The sequence below is a fragment of the Callithrix jacchus genome, chromosome 22 (genome assembly GCF_049354715.1).
Source record: "Callithrix jacchus isolate 240 chromosome 22, calJac240_pri, whole genome shotgun sequence".
NCBI lineage: Eukaryota > Metazoa > Chordata > Mammalia > Primates > Cebidae > Callithrix > Callithrix jacchus.
Genome location: NC_133523.1, coordinates 10,451,891 through 10,469,058, shown reverse-complemented (window position 1 = coordinate 10,469,058; position 17,168 = coordinate 10,451,891). Strand labels below are relative to the sequence as shown.

General features: G+C 49.1%; 1 protein-coding gene across 8 annotated transcripts; it reads right to left on the bottom strand.

The window, feature by feature from the left end:
- Window positions 1-1,636: 1,636 nt before the first annotated feature.
- Window positions 1,637-15,764, bottom strand: TSPAN16 (tetraspanin 16). 8 transcript variants are annotated; one of them, XR_013531057.1, is made up of 7 exons: window positions 15,549-15,764; window positions 13,588-13,785; window positions 11,362-11,436; window positions 8,933-9,040; window positions 7,404-7,527; window positions 6,978-7,130; window positions 1,637-1,814 (listed from the first exon to the last, which is right to left on the bottom strand). XR_013531057.1 is itself a non-coding variant. In XM_008987292.4 (7 exons), exons 1-7 carry the CDS (start codon window positions 15,642-15,644, stop codon window positions 1,767-1,769), a joined length of 762 nt encoding a protein of 253 aa, XP_008985540.1. In that variant the 5' UTR covers window positions 15,645-15,764; the 3' UTR covers window positions 1,637-1,766. The 8 variants fall into 8 exon arrangements, 4 of the variants coding, with proteins under 4 accessions (XP_008985540.1, XP_035143330.1, XP_035143331.1 ...); XM_008987292.4 differs by lacking the exon at window positions 7,404-7,527 and adding an exon at window positions 5,293-5,376; XR_013531055.1 differs by lacking the exon at window positions 1,637-1,814 and adding an exon at window positions 5,293-5,376.
- Window positions 15,765-17,168: the final 1,404 nt, after the last annotated feature.

Sequence of the window (17,168 nt, the reverse complement as noted above, 5' to 3'; positions counted from 1 at the left end):
CAGAAGTATGGGTAGCCTAGGAACTCGATGCTCGCTGACAAGTGAGGGCGGGCTCAGTTTGTGGGACGGAGCCCACGAGCCAGCTCTGGGTAATCGATGTCAGGAATGAATCGTAGGAAACCCAATGGGAATTATTTGGTGTGGAAACCCCCACATATTTGGTGTCAGAAGTGTGGAGAAAAAAGTCTATTTCTGGCCGGGCGCAGTGGCTCACACCTGTAATCCTGGCACTTTGGGAGGCTGGGGCAGGAGGATCACTTGACGTCAGGAGTTCAAGCCCAACCTGACCTACATGGCAAAACCCTGTCTCTACTAAAAATACAAAAGTTCGCCGTGTGCGATGGTGGGCACCTGTAACTCCAGCTACTCAGGAGGCTGAGGCAGGAGAATCTCTTGAACCTGGGAGGTGGAGGTTGCAGTGAGCTGAGATCATGCCATTGTCCTTCAGCCTGGAAACACAGCAATACTCTCTCTCTCTCTCAAAAAAAAAAGAGAAAAGTAATGAGATAAACCACATATTGTGGCCAGGCGTGGTGGCTCATGCCTATAATCCCAGCACTTTGGGAGGCCGAGGCAGGTGGATCACGAGGTCAAGAGATCAAGACCATCCTGGTCAACAAGGTGAAACTCCGTCTCTACTAAAAATACAAAAATTAGCTGGGCATGGTGGTGCACGCCTGTAGTCCCGGCTACTCGGGAGGCTGAGGCAGGAGAATTGCTTGAACCCAGCAGGCGGAGGCTGCAGTAAGCCAAGATCCTGCCACTGCACTATAGCCTGGGTGACAGAGCAAGACTCTGTCTCTACAAAAAAAAAGAGTTGGAAGTTTCTGTGGGAAAGGGGGAAGAGAACTCCCGGAAAAGCCATCGCAGGGACCATCACTCTCCCAGCAGCACAGGCTTGTAGCTGTCAGTTGTAGCCGCCGCTTGTCATAACTTTTGAATTATATTTGGAAAAACACTGGCCAGGGGAAAGAAACTTTTTTTCCTCATGGTGAATAAGCAAGGGCAGATTCAACTTTCTAAGTGCTATGAACATGTGGACATTAATAAGCATATAGTTTTGGAAACAGAAGTCATATAGAGCTGACTCTCGATCCAACGAACAATGCTCTTTCATTGAATATCAGGATTTTGAGTTGATACATGAGCAGTAAGCAGCTGTCTTCACTGTAATTGGAGTTAATGACACTAAGAATAAGATGGTTATTTACAGGCCGAGCATGGTGGCTCATGCCTGTAATCCTAGCACTTTGGGAGGCTGAGGCGGGTGGATCACCTGAGGTCAGGAGTTTGAGACCAGCCTGGCCAACATGGTGAAACTCTCTCTACTAAAAATACAAAAATTAGTCAGGCGTGGTGGCGGGCCCCTGCAATCCCAGTTAGTCAGGAGGCAGAATTGCTTGAACCCAGAAGGCGAAGGTTGCAGTGAACTGAGATCGTGCCACTGCACTCCAGCCTGGGCAACGCAGCAAGACTCTCTCTTAAAAAAAACAAACAAACAAAAACAAAAACCACGCAACACCAAGAGTAATTTACTAAACAGGAATGTTGTATGAGAAAGACATAGCATCGCGTTCGGGTATTCTCAGGTAAAATCATTGACAAAAATAAAAGTAAGGAGAAAGGAGTCAGCCTGGACAGGGTTTCTGGGTCTTTTATTAACAATCTCCCTCCAGAAGCAGTGGGTGCCACAGAGAAATAAAACTGAGACCGAATCTCCAGCAGCCAGGTGGGCCCAGGTATCCCGTCTTCTCCAGCCCTGGGTGTCAGCCCAGCTTGATAAACAGCAGCAAAGTGGCAAGAATTCCTGGCAACTGAAATGGGCAAAGAAGAAAACATGGATCCAATGCTAGAGACCTCCAAACCAGAATCATAGTGGAGTTACGGGGCGGGAGGAGCATCCTGTTCCAGAAAGGTGAGGGGCAGGGTTTACAGGTGCCTGAAGAACCATCTGGGCTAAGCTGGAGCCACTGGAGTTCAGTTAAGAAAATAAAGTGCATCCATGTCCACTTCTTTTTTTTTTTTTTTTTTTTTGAGAAGGATTTTCGTTCTGTTGCCCAGGCTGGAGTGCAGTGGAACGATCTCAGCTGACTGCAACATCCACCTTCCGGGTTCAAGCAATTGTCCTGCCTCGGCCTCCCCAGTAGCTGGGATCACAGGCACCCACCACCACACATGGCTAATTTTGTGTGTGTATGATGGTCTCACACTGTTGCCCCAGCTGGATTGCAGTGGCACAATCTCAGCTCGCTGCATTCTGGGTTCAAGAGATTCTCCTGCCTCAGCCTCCCGAGTAGCTGGGATTACAGGCGCCCGCCACCATGCCCAGCATTTTTTTTGTATTTTTAGTAGAGACGGGGTTTCACCATGTTGGCCAGGTTGGTCTCAAACTCCTGATCTCATGATTCACCTGCCTCGGCCTCCCAGAAAGCTGGGATTACAGGCATGAGCAACTGCACCTGGCCTAGTTTTTGTATTTTTAGTAGGGACAGGGTTTCACCATGTTGGTCAGGCTGGTCTCGAACTCCTGACCATGATATGCCCCGCCTCGGCCTCCCAAAGTGCTGGGATTACAGGCATAAGCCACTGCGCCCAGACAAGGATATATATTTTCTTTTTCCATTCATCAGTTGATGTACATTTGGGTTTTATCTACTTTTTTATTATGAATAATCCTGCTGTGAGCATTCACATAAAGGTTTTTGTGTGGATACATGTCTTCAATCATCTTGGATATAAACATGGGAGAGAAATTGCTGGGACAAATAATTCTATGTTTAACATTTTAGGAAGTGGCTTCACCATTTTACAATCTCACCAACAATGTGTAAGGGTTCTAATATCGCCACATCCTTGTCAACACTTGTTATTGTCTTTCTTACTTTAGCCATCTAGTGGGAGTGTTTTTATTTGCATTTCTCTAATGATTAATGGTGGTAGAGCATTTTTGTGATTATTGGTCAGCTGTATCCCTTCTTTCAATAAAATCAAATCCTTTGTCCATTTTAGTTGGGTTGTCTATTATTAAGATATAATAATTCTTTATATATTCTGGATACAAGTCCCATATAGTTAACCGAGATGCAAATTTTTCCCCAAGCCATGATTTGTCTTTTCGCTTTCTTCATAATGTCCTTTGAACCATGTTTTTCATTTTGACAATGTCCATTTATCGATATTTTGTTTTGTCACTTGTCCTTTTTGATATCAGGTTGAGGCAATTACCTTCTGTTCCTGGATTTTTTAGTTTTTTTTAAATCACGAAATGGTAAAGATTCTGTCAAATATTCTGCCCTTATTGAGAGGACCATATAGTTTTTGTCCTTCATTCTATTAATATTGTATATTATATTAATAGTCATCTCTTTAACCAGCCTTTTCTGGGATACATCCCACTTGATCTTTTTATATATTGCTGGATTTAATCTGCTAGTATTTTGTTGAGGATTTTTGCATCTATATTCAAAAGAGACACTGGGTTGGGCTCGGTGGCTCACACCTGTAATCCCAGCACTTTGGGAGGCGGAGGGAGGCAGATCATTTGAGGTCAGGAGTTCCGGATCAGCCTGGCCAACAAGGCAAAACTCTGTCTCTACTAAAAATACAAAAATCAGCTGGTGAATGCCTGTAGTCCCAGCTGTGGAGACTGAGGCAGGGGAATCGTGTGAACCCAGGAGGCAGAGGTTGCAGTGAGCTGAGGTTGCACCACTGCACTCCAGCCTGGATGACAAAGTCAGACTCCATCTCAAAAAAATAGAGAGAGAGACATTGATCTGTAGTTTTACTTTCTTCTGTCACTGCAATATCTTGTAATGGCATCACAGAATAAATTGGGAAATGTGTCTTCCTTCTTTTTATTGGCAGAGTTTGTGGGTGAAACAATGGTGTTAATTCTTCTCTGAAAGTTTGGTAATATTTCCAGTGAGGATATCGGGACCTGATCTTTTCTTCGTGGGAAGTTTTTGGTTACTAATTTAATCTAATTACTTGTTGGAGATCTATTTAGACGTTCTATTTCTTCTTGAGTCAGTTTTGTGTTTAGGAATTTGTCTATTTCATCCAGGTTATCTAATTTACTGCATACAGGTTCACACTGTTCCCTAATAGTTGCTTTCTTTCTGAGAGATCAGTAGTGATGTCTCTCTTTCATTCCCTATTTTAGTAATTTGAGCACTCTGTCATTCAGGATGGAGTGCAGTGACACGATCGTGCCTCACTAGCCTTGATATCCCAGGCTCAAGTGATCCCTCTCCCTCGTCCTCCCAAATAGCCGGGACTACTAGCATGTGCCACCACACCTGGATAATTTTATTTTCTATTTTGTAGACGGGGGTCTCACTATGTTGCCCAGGCCGATTTTGAACTCCTGGGCTCAAGCAATCCTCCTACCTCAGCCTCTCAAAGTGCTGGAATTAATTACAGGCTGAGCCATTACGCCCAACCTTTTTTATCTTTTCAAAGAACCAAATTTTGGTCTCATGGTTTTTCTCCATTTTATTTATTTTCACTCTGATCTTTAGTATCTTCCTTCTGCTTGCTTTGGAATTAGTTTGCTCTTCTTTGTTTAGTTTTTCTTTTTCTTTTTTTTTTGAGACGGAGTTTCGCTCTTGTTACCCAGACTGGAGTGCAATGGCGCGATCTCGGCTCACCGCAACCTCCGCCTCCTGGGTTCAGGCAATTCTCCTGCCTCAGCCTCCTGAGTAGCCGGGATTACAGGCACGCGCCACCATGCCCAGCTAATTTTTTGTAATTTTTAGTAGAGACGGGGTTTCACCATGTTGACCAGGATGGTCTTGATCTGTTGACCTCGTGATCCACCCGCCTCAGCCTCCCAAAGTGCTGGGATTACAGGCTTGAGCCACAGTGCGGCCTTCTTTTCTTCTTTTTTAATGTTGTATTTTACTCGCTGCTATGTCCCAGTGACCAAAACAGTATTTGGCAGGTGCTTTTTTTTTTTTTTTTTTTTTTTTTTTGACGGTGTTCACTCTTGTTGCCCAGTCTGGCATGCGATGGTGCAATCTCAGCTCTTCGCAACCTCCGCTTCCGGGGTTCGAGCAATTCTTCTACCTCAGCCTCCTGAGTAGCTGGGACTACAGGTATGTGCTACCACTCCCGGGTAAGTTTGTATTTTTCATAGACACAGGGTTTCTCCAGCTTGGTCAACTCCCGACCTCAGTTGATCCACCCGCTTCAGCCTCCCGAAGTGCTGGGATTACAGGTGTGAGCCACCGCATCTGGGCAGTCACTGCTTAATAAAAGGGCTCGATGTACCCTAGGGAGGCTGGGTCTTACCTGTATCACTGCAGCTCCCAGAGAGCCCCCACTCAGGGTGAAGCTCTGAGTCTTGGTGATTTTCAGGAGTTTCTGGAAACAGCCCTGATGAAACAAACACCAAAACAAGCAGGAGCTGGTTCGAGGCTCGTGGACTGCAAGTCGTCATCAACCCCAACTCACTGGGCCACTCAGATGCCTCTCAGATCCTTTGAGGAGAAGGAGATGGAGCCATGAGGGCCTTTGCTCCATCTCACTGGACTGCCACTGAGCATCTTTCCTGTCCTCATTCCCCCACTAGAACATGCCGATGACTCCCTTCTGTTTGTCTGTGCTAAGGTTCCAGTGTAGTGATTAAGTGTGATCGGACACCCTCTATTATTGCTAGCTGTGTGACCTTGGAGAACTCACTATACCTCTCTGAACACCATTTTCCCATCTATAAATGGTATTCCTTGGATCTATCTGCTTTACAAGAATTTTGAGAGGAGTAAAAGAATCAAAGGCCAGGCATGGTGGTTCATGTCTATAATCCCAGCACTTTGGGAAGCCAAGACAGGAGGATCACCTGAGCCCAGGAGTTCAAGACCAGCCTGGGTAACATAGTGAGACTCCATCTCTATAAAAAAATTTAAATATTAGCCTGGCATGTAGCTGTAGTCCCAGCTACTTAGAGACTGAGGCAGGAGAATCGCTTGAGCCCATCCAGTTGAGGCTGCAGTGAGAGCCATGATCATGTCACTGCACTCCTGCCTAGGGGACAGAGGAAGAACCTGTCTCAAAAATAAATAAACAGGCCACGTGCAGTGGCTTATGCCTGTAATCCCAGCACTTTGGGAGGTGAGGCAGGTGAATCATGAGGTCAAGACATCGAGACCATACTGGCCAACATGGTGAAACCTCGTCTCTACTAAAAATATAAAAATTAGCTGGGCATGGTGGTGTGCACCTGTAATCCCAGCTACTTGGGAGGCTGAGGCAGGAGAATTGCCTGAACCCAGGAGTCAGAGGTTACAGTGAGCCAAGATCACACCACTGCACTCCAGCCTGGGTGACAGGGAGAGACTCCATCTCTAAATGAACAAGTAAAGCTGGGCCCGATGGACGCCTGTAACCTCAGCACTTTGAGAGGCTGGGGCTGGCAGATTCCCTGAGCCCAGGAGTTCAAGATCAAGCTGGATAACATGGCAAAACCCCGTCTCTACAAAAAATACAAAAATTAGCCAGGTGTGGTGGTGCGCACCTGTAGTCCCAGATACTTGGGGGCTGAGATGGAAGGATCGTTTGAGGCCAGTAGTTCAAGACCAGCCTGGGTAACATAGCAAGGCCCTGTGTCTTCAATAAATTATCTAAAAAATTAGATGAGCAGTCAGGCGCGGTGGCTTATGCCTATAATTCCAGTACTTTGGGAAGCCAAGGTGGGTGGATCACCTGAAGTTAAAGACCAACCTGATCAACATGGTGAAACCCCATCTCTACTAAAAATAAAAAATTAGCCGGATGTGGTGGTACATGCCTGTGATCCCAGCTACTTGGGAGGCTGAGGCAGGAGAATCACTTGAACCTGGGAGGTGGAGGTTGCAGTGAGCCAAGATCATGCCATTGCACTCCAGACTGGGCAACAAGAGGGAAACTCCGTCTCAAAACAAAAGAAAGTCACCAGCCCTCGGGGGTCTGTCAAGGCAACACACAAAATCTCCGGTTACCTTCTGGTGGATGACGTATGTGGACACATTGTGTCCGTCACAGGCCACGGTTCCGATGGATTTACAGCAACCCCTGGGGTAAGTGTGGCCTGTTGTCACTTCGAAGGAAGAGCCAGAGAAATCTGTGTAGTTCTTTACACCACAGCACTTGAGCTATAGAGAGGAGAAGAAATACTTAGAGAGTCCCTTTCAAATAATAAAATAATGAAAACATCAGAAATCACGGTTGCCATGGCTACTGTCAAGTGTGGTTACAATATTCCAGAGACTGCTAAGCATCCCCTTATAACCATCCCAGCCCAGCTCAGAACCCTTCCTGGCTCCCAGCTCACTCAGGGTAAAAGCTGAACTCCTAGCCTGGGAAACAGAGTGAGACCCCCATCTCAGCAAAAAATTTAAAAATTAGCCAGGCATGGTGGCAGACACCTGTAGTCCCAGCTACTCGGGAGGCTGAGGCTGGAGGATCGCTGGAGCCCAGGAGATCAAGGCTGTAGTGAGCTATGATCACGCCGCTGCATTCCAGCCTGGACGACACAGCAAGACCCTGTCTCTAAAAAGAAAAGAAGAAAAAAAAAAAGCTGAACTCCTCAGTGGTCCACAAGGCCGTGTGCAATCGGCCTGCCACCTCCTGCCTTTACCTGCTCCCAGTCCTCCCCTCTACTCATTCAGCTCCAGCCACATTGGTTCCTTTGCTGTCCACAAACACAGCTAGCTCCTGGCTCAGAGCCTTTGCATGGGCCGTTTCCTCTTTCTGCAATGTTCTTCTAAATATCTGCATGGCTTTCTCCCTCATTTCATTCAGGTCTCTATCCAAACGTCCCTCCCCAGAAAGACCTTCCATGAACCCCCTTTCTTTTCTTTTCAACAGAGAATCGCTCTGTCACCCAGGCTGGAGTGCAGTGGCACAATCTCAGCTCACTGCAGCCTCCGCCTCCCAGGTTCAAGCGAATCTCCTGCCTCAGCCTCCCAAGTAGCTGGGACTACAGGGGCCTGCCATCACGCCAGGTTAATATTTGTATTTTTAGTGGAGACCAGGTTTCACCATGTTGGCCATGTTGGTGTCACACTGCTGACCTCAAGTCATCTACCACCTCGGCCTTGCAAAGTGCTGGGATTACAGGAATGAGCCACTGTTCCCTGGCCACCGTGAACCCTCTTCCTACATTAGCCACAGCTGGGGATGTGGGAAAAAGAAACAGGTTAGCCACATTCCCTGTATCAGCCAGGCTGGGCTAAGTTATGCCGAAGTAACAAACAGCTCCTCAATCTCAGTAGTTTGTTTGTTTATTTATTTATTTATTTTGAGACAGAGTTTCGCTCCTCTTGCCCAGGCTGGAGTACAGTGGCGAGATCTTGACTCACTGCAACCTCTGCCTCCCAGATTCAAGCAATTCTCCTGCCTCAGCCTCCCAAGTAGCTGGGATTACAGGCACCTGCCACCATGCCCAGCTAATTTTTGTATTTTTGGTAGAGATAGGCTTTCACCATGTTGGCCAGGATGGTCTCAAACTCCTGACTTCAGGTGATCTGCCTGCCTCGGCCTCCAAAGTGCTGGGATTAAAGGTGTGAACCACCACGCCTGGCCGTCTTGTTTGTTTGCTTTTGTTTTTTTGAGATGAAGTCTCACTTTGTTGCCCAGGCTGGAATACAGTGGCCACAACCTTGGCTCACTGCAGCCTCTGCCTCCCACGTTCAAGTGATTCTCCTGCCTCCACCTCCCGAGCAGCTGGAATTTCTGGCACACACCCCCACACCTGGCTAATTTTTGTATTTTTAGTAGAAACGGGGTTTCACCATGTTGGCCAGGCTGGTCTCCAACTCCCAAACCTCAGGTGATCCACCTGCCTCGGCCTCCCAAAGCACTGCGATTACAGGTGTGCTGTAGACACACACCACGGCCGGCCCTTGTTGTGTATTTTTACCACTATTTTTTTTTCTTTGGAAGCAAGTCTCACCTTCTCCATGACCAAATTCCACTGTGTAGAGTAGTCGTCTGGCTCGTTGTAACCTCTGTAGTTCCTCCTCAGGGTCACGAAGCTGTGCTCCAGGGCCACATCTCGAACCTCACAGATGGGACAGGAAGTGATCAGTGCCCCAACTAGCAAGAGTGGCACCGGTTCATTGGCCAGGGTGCCCGAGGATAGTGTGGGGGGTGGGCTGGGGGCTTCCCTTGTGCTGCCTTTTTTTTTCCTACCCTCAGCTCATGAGTCTGTGCTAGAGGAAGACACTTGGAGGCTACTGTGCCCCCCAATAGAGGGAAACGGGGTGACCCGTGGGTCTGGAGCCAGGGGTATCTCTTTGTACCCATCACACACGAATGTGAATCATCTGCTCTTTGGAATCACCCACAGCCAGTTGCACCCACGATGGAGCGGAAACTCCCTTAAAGAACTGAACATCAGCTTCCACGGAATCTGTCTCTGCACAAAAGGAGCATATTGAAGTTTCTGTTTTTTAACTAAAGGTTTAAAAAAATCCTTTCGCAAAGTGATGAGAGAGGCACATGGTTCGAAACTGACAGTGCACAGAAGGGCAGACCAGGAAAAGTCTCTCTCCCACCCCATCCTCCCAGCCAAAAAATTTCCTCCCTCCCACTCCATGCCAATGACTGTTAACTGTTTCCTGTGCCCCCAAAGCCATGTCCTATGTGTGTCAAAGCACAGCATATTTTCACTATTTTTCCTCTTTGGTTTATGCTGCACTCGTTTTTTTCTGCATCTGGCTGCTCTTGACAAGAGTAGCAGGGGCTCTTGGTAACCCTGTGACCCTGTGGCCCTTGTCAGTTCTGTGCCCACTGCCCTGGCTCCCTAGTGCCAGCAAGTGAGGATTCTCTGGCCTCTGAGCCCACGTGCCCCCTGGGAGCAGCCCTCGATTCATTGTTGGATCAATACCCCAGCTCCCTTTCCACTGGAGTGGAATAACTGAAGGGCATGTTCTGTGCTGTGCCCAGTGTCCCCTTTTGTGGGCTTTCTTCCCTTACCTGCCTCATTTCCCATGTCCCCTGCAGGTGCTTTCTGGGATCGCCTCCCAAATAAACCACATGCCTTGGAATTCTTGTTTTAGGGTCAGCCTCTGGGGAGGATGCCAGTGAGGACAGGACTCTACGCCGGAGAGCATTCCAGCTGGTGCCCAGAGAGCCGCCTCCTTCCCTGCACCCGGGTGTTCAGGGCTCCACTGTGTGGATGTATTTTAAGTTGCCTAAACCCTTGTTCATAGTTTCATACTCGCTAGGTCTTTGTAGTCTTTTCTCTCTCTCTCTCTTTCTGGATGGATGGATGGATGGACAGACAGATGGACAGATGGACTGATGGATGGATGGATGGATGGATGGATGGATGGATGGATGGATGGAGTTCTGCTCTTGTTGCCCAGGCTGGAGTGCAGTGGTGCAATCTCAGCTCACTGCAACCTCTGCCTTCTGGCTTCAAGCGATTCTCCTGCCTCAGCCTCCCAAGTAGCTGGGACTACAGGCATATGCCACCAAGCCCAGCTAATTTTTTTTTTTATTTTTAGTAGAGATGGGGTTTCACCATGTTGGCCAGGCTGGTGTCGAACTCCTGACCTCAGGTGACTCACTCACCTCGGCCTCCCAAAGTGCCAGGATTATGGGTGAGAGCCACCATGTCCGGCCTTCTTTGCAATCTTTCACATGCCCTGGCATGAATGTCATTCTGCACACCAGCAAGTGAGTCCCTGAATAGTTCCCAGAGATGGGACTGCTGGGTCAAAGTGCTGACGCTTCTGTCATTTGGGTGGATGTTGCTAAATTGTCCCTCTATTTTGAATATATTTCAAAACCCCAATCAATGTGCAAGCACTTCCGATCACCTCCCCTTCTCCTGCCACCAAACGCAAGAGAGATGGACTAAATGAACTCAGCAGGGTTCCTGAGGCCTTGGAGGGACAGGCTGGGGATTCTAGCTATCACTCCATCAAGGAGGTACCTGTGATGGGTCCCTCCATCACTGGGTCCTCAACTCGATCGTGGGTGCCTGGCAGGGAGGAGTGGGCTTCTATTGGTTCTATATCTTTGTTTTTTTGAAACGGAGTCTCTTTCTGTCACCCATGCTGGAGTGCGGGAGTACAGTCTCCGCTCACTGCAACTTCTCCCTCCCGGGTTCAAGTGATTCTCCCGCCTCAGCCTCCTGAGTAACTGGGATAACAGGCGTGTGCTACCATACCTGGCTAATTTTTTTTTTTTTTTTGTACTTTTACTAGAGACGAGGTTTCACCATGTTGGTCAGGCTGGTCTCGAACTCCTGACCTCAGGTGATCCGCCCACCTTGGCCTCCCAAAATGCTGGGATTACAAGCATGAGCCACTGCACCCAGCCTTGGTTCTGTATCTTTCTCATGCTGCGTGGGAGGAGCAGGACTGTACTTACTATTGGAAAGAAAAGAAGGACGACGGTGGCAGCTGTGACTTCCACGACCAGGACAACGATCATTGACAGGACGCACTGAAAGACACGTGGGGGGCGGTGCTGGAAGCCTGCTCAGCCTTGTCCCTACCTTGCGCCCTGCAGGGGAGAGGCTGTCCCTGTCCCCCCGGCGAGCCACCCCAGGCCACCCTGGCCTCTCCAGTTTGAAAGAACTTGGCCAGGCACAGTGGCTCACATTTGTAATCCCAGCACTTTAGGAGGCCGAGGTGGGCAGATCACAAAGTCAGGAGTTTGAGACCAGCCTGGCCAACATGGTGAAACCCCATCTCTACTAAAAATATAAAAATTAGCTGGGTGTGGTGGCAGGTGCCTGTAATCCCAGCTACTCGGGAGGCTGAGGCAGGAGAATCGCTTGAATCCAGGAGGTAAATGTTGCAGTGAGCTCAGATTGCGCCATTGCACTCTGAGTGCTCCAGAGTGTCACTGGGTGACAGGGTGAGACTCCAGAGTGAGACTTTCTTTCTTTGAAAGAAAAGAAAAGAAGGAAGGAAGGAAGGAGGGAGGGAGGGAAGGAAGGAAGGAAGGACGGAAGGAAGGAAGGACGGAAGGAAGGAGAAAAAAAAAAGAAAGGACAGAAGGAAGGAAGAGAGAGGGAGAAAGAGAAAGAACTCACACCTGAAGGTGAAGGATGAGGGGCAGATGGTTTTTATTTCTCCCACGAGTCTTTCCTGCACATTGGGAGGTCAAGGATGCTGGCAGTGGATTCTAGGAAGCTACTAGCTGGGCCCCTGTTTCAGGAAGCCTAAGAGGGAAGCTCCAGACCCACAGAGAGGCAGGAGGGACAATGATGAGGAGAAGCAGTAACAAACCCCCAACAGGGACTGAACGGGAGAGGCCAGTGACCGCCAGGGGGAGCCAGCAGTAAATAACATTGGCTGCTTTTTCGGATAAAATTCAAATGCGTGGTGAAAAGCAATGAAGAAATACACAAGCAGAGGGGAGGTCATGCAGGTACATATTGTGGAGAAACGGCTCCCCTGAGACTCAGTTTCCCCATCTGTTCAATTAGGTGGTGGAACCAACTCAGGGGATCTCAGGGTTTTGTGGAGCCCCTTGAAACCGTAGGGGGCAAAGTCAAGTCAGCTCCTGGCCCCCTTTCATCCGTTCCCATGCATACCCATTCTTATCACTGCTGTTGTTGTGGTTATTATTACTAAAATCTGGGCTGGGCACGGTGGCTCACGCCTGTCATCCCACCACTTCAGGAGGCCAAGGTGGGAGGATCACTTGAGTTCAGGAGTTCTAGACCAGCCTAGGCAACGTAAGGAGAGCCCACCTCTACAAAAAAATATAAACATTAGCTGGGCATGGTGGTGCATGCCTGTAGTCCCAGCTGATTGGGGGGCTGAAGTGGGAGGACCGATTGAGCCCAAGAATTGGAGGCTGCAGTCAGCCAAGATTATGCCACTGCACTCCAGCCTGGGCAACAGAGCAAGACCCTGTCTCAAAAAAAAAAAAAAAAAAAAAAAGAAACCAACAGCTAGGCACAGTGGCTCATGCCTGTAATCCCAGCACTTTGGGAGGCCGAGATGGGTGGATCTTCTGAGGTCAGAAGTTCAAGACCAACCTGGCCAACATGGTAAAACCCCATCTCTACTTAAAATACAAAAATTAGATGGGCACAGTGGCAGGTGCCTATAATCCCAGTTACTCAGAGGCTGAGGCGGGAGAATCGCTTGAACCCAGGAGGCGGAGGTTGCAGTGAGCTGAGATTACACCACTGCACTCCAGCCTGGGCGACAGAGACCCTGACCCTAAAAAAAAATAGGAGACACCAAGCAACATTATTTGTAACACTCACAGTAGCAGTAAAAGATTTGTATGTGGGCTGGGCGCAGTGGCACACACCTGTAATTCCAGCACTTTGGGAGGCCGAGGAAGGCAGATCACAAGGTCAGGAGATCAAGACCATCCTGGTCAACATGGTGAAACCCCATCTCTACTAAAAATACAAAAATTAGCTAGGAGTGGTGGCACACGCCTGTAGTCCCAGCTACTCAGGAGACTGAGGCAGGAGACTGGTATGAACCCAGGAGGCGGAGGTTGCGGTGAGCCGAGATGGCGCCACTGCACTCCAGCCTGGGCAACAAGAGCGAAACTCCATCTAAAAAAAAAAGATTTGTGTGTTTTGGGAGGCAGTTTTGGGGTCTGGGTGCAGACGCGACTTACAAACAACAGCAGGCCTCTGCTCTCCTTAATCGCTCCATAGCAGGTGGCACAGCCGAGCAGTATCGTGGCACACCCCATTACCAGGCACAGGAAGCCCACGTGAAGCAGGTGTGCGGTGGACACCCCGAGGACACTCGTCAGGGAGGTCCCTCCACATTTACCGCCGATGCCCAGGCCGACGAGGATGACGCCAGACACCTTCGGAACAGAAATCAGAAAGAAAAGTGATCTGTTGGTTGGATACAAATAGAACTGGGTGAGTGCAGTGGCTCGTGCCTGTGATCCCAGCCCTTTGGGAGGTCCAGGCGAGAGGATCACTTGAGCCCAGGAGTTCAAGAGCAGCTTGGTGAGACCTCGTCTGTCCCCCATTCCCCCAACAGAAGTAACTGGGCGTGGTGGTTCGTGCCTGCAGTCTCAGCTACTCAGACTTCTGCAGTGGGAGCATCACTTGAACCCGTGAGGTTGAGGTCACAGTGAGCTACGACTGTGCCACTGTACTCCAGCCTGGATGACATAGCAAGACCCCATCTCAAATAATAAAATAGGCTGGGCACAGTGGCTTACGCCTGTAATCCCAGGACTTTGGGAGGCCAAAGTGGGCAGATCACCTGAGGTCAGGAGTTCAAGACCAGCCTGGCCAACATGGTAAAACCTCATCTCTACTAAAAATACAAAAATCACGGACATGGTGGTGTGCACCTGTAATCCCAGCTACTCGGGAGGCTGAGGCAGGAGAATCCATTAAACCCGGGAGGCAGAGGTTGCAGGGAGCTAAGATCGCACCACTGCACTCCAGCCTGGGCAACAGAGCAAGACTCTATTTAAAAATAAATATAAAATGTCATAGGACAGGGTTTAGCACATTTTTTTTTTTTTTTTCTGAAAAACCTAGATATCATGGCCTCTGCAGGCCGTAAGGTATCTGTTGAAACTATGCAGTTCTGCTGGTGTAGCTCAAAAGCAGCTGTTCATAATCTGCAAGAAAGTGGGCGTGGCCACGTGTGTGTAACACTTTATTTATTTATTCTCTTTTAAATAGGGTCGGGGTTCTCGCTATATTGCCATGCTGGTCTCGAACTCAAGGCTCGAGGAATCCACCTGCCTCAGCCTTCCAAAGTGCTGGGATTACAGGTGTGAGCCACTGCACCCGGCCTTAATTATTTTTAAAATATTACAAGTGAAGAGACAAGGAATGATACTTCATTTCCTTCTCTTTCCTGACAGCTTTTCCTTAGATTATGCTACAATGAAGACAATTACTTCTTCTTCTTCTTTTTTTTTTTAAAGTGAGACAGAGTGAGACTCTGTCATCTAGAGTGCAATGACATGATCTCAGTTTACTGCCAACCTTTGCTGCCCCAGTTCAAGCAATTCTCATGCCTCAGCCTCCCAAGTACCTGGGATTACAGGCACCCGTCAACACATCCAGCCAGTTTTTTTTGTTTGTTTTTTTGTATTTTTAGTAGAGATGGGGTTTCACCATCTTGGCCAGGCTGGTCTTGAACTCCTGACTTCATGATCCCACCAGCCTCGGCCTCCCAAAGTGCTGGGATTATAGGCGTAAGCCACCGCGCCTGGCCTGACAATTCTTTAGCAATGTACATTTCGGGTTACTTTTATGGTAAGGAAAAAAATGTCTTGACAGATTTAAAAAATCAAGAAAGTAACCCTTCCTTCTGACCTTCCCAAACATTATCTGCTGCAGGATTTGACTTAGAGCCAAGCTCTTCCACCCCCACCAGGGCTCCCCCGGATCACACTGGTTTGCGCTGGATTTCACCAGTTCTGGGTTGATGGGAGGTCCCAGTGCTTCCTGCTCCTCCCCCTCCGTCTGCCCTACATCCCTCCTGCTTCTCTAGGGAACCACAGATCTCGATGCCAATTTGGATCAACTTATTTCTGTCTTCGACCGTGGAGGAAGGGCTGCAACATACCAGGGGCCTGGATTGTGACATACTTACAGCCACGAGGCCGCTGAGTAAAGACAACAGTTTCTTCAAGGAAGAGTAGGAAGTGTGGCTTTCAGCCATGCCGGACAGACTGGGCGCCCTGGACATTTAACTTAGCATCTTCCCGAACCTCGGGGCTACTGTTTCCCAAGATGATAGGGATCTGAGATGGGGCACCGATGCTGACGGGCTCTGCCCCTCTCAGTCCCAGCTGCCTGTGGTTGTCCCAGGCTGCCCAGCAGCTGCCCCTGCCCTAGCTGTAAGCCTTTTATCACATCACAATCGGGTAGTACAGCAAGGCCCAGGTGCCCCAAACCACCCCCTGTTGGCTCCTCATCCTTCAAACAGGCCACACCAGGGAAAGAGAAAAGGCACGGGATGCTGCCCCGGTACCCTCCAGGTGCCACCAGGATCCCATGGGCATAGTGCCCAGCACTGACCATTTGCGCAGTTGACATTTCCTAGTAGACTGGAGGATCCAAGGGGGAACTTGGGCTGTCCTATTAACAACTGTGCCCCCTGCTGGGCGCAGTGGCTCACACCTGTAATCCTAGCACTTTGGGAGGCCAAGGCGGGCTAAGCATCTGAGGTCAGGAGTTCGAGACCAGCCTGGCCAACATGCTAAAAACCCATCTCTACTAAAAATACAAAATTAGCCAGGCATTGTGGTATGCGCCTATAATCCCTTGGGAGACTGAGGCAGGAGAATCTCTTGAACACAGGAGGTGGAGGTGGCAGTGAGCCAAGATTGTGCCATTGCACTCCAGCGTAGGCAACAGAGTGAGACTCTGTCTCAAAAAAAAAAAAAAACATACAGCTGTTCCCCCAAAGCCTGGCGCTGCAGTACTTCAGAAACCCGTTCCTGCCTGTAATCCCAGCACTTTGGGAGGCCGAGGCGGGTGGATTGCAAGGTCAGGAGTTCGAGACCAGCCTGGCCAATATAGTGAAACCCTGTCTCTACTGGAAATACAAAAACCATGCTATCCAAATGTCACATTAAAAAAAATCAGCCAGGCGTAGTGGCATGCACCTGTAGTCACAGCTACATGGGAGGCTGAGGCAGAAGTATTGCTTGAACCCAGGTGGCAGAAGTTGCACTGAGCTGAGATTGCGCCACCGCACTCCAGCCTGGGCAACAGAGCGAGACTCCGTGTCAAGAAAAAAAAAAGAAAGAAACCCATGGAGAATGAATGACTGGATCTGGAGGCTCTGTGATACAGGAATGTAGCTACAAGCCACCAGGCCCCTCAATCCCCAGCCCCCAGTTGACCCATCCTTCAGACAGAGTTCAGAGAGGCTAAGGGACCTGCCTGAGGCCACACGGGAAGTAAGGCCAAGGTCAGGCTCTGAAGCCCCAAGAGTAACACGAGGGCAGGAACCTGTGAGGCAGAGAGCCCTGGAGCTGTGTGCCGTTGGTCACTGGGCTTTGCTTTCGAGACAGGACCTTGCTCCATTGCCCAGGCTGGAGTGCAGTGGTGCAATGACTCCCTGCAGCCACAACCTCCCTGGCTCAAGTGATCTTCCCACCGTAGCCTCCCAAGTAGCAGGTCACTGGGCTTTTCTCCATGATGATAGATGCAGTTAGCATTTCAGGACCAAAAACCTGTATGTGGGCACTGGAGACCTCCAGGC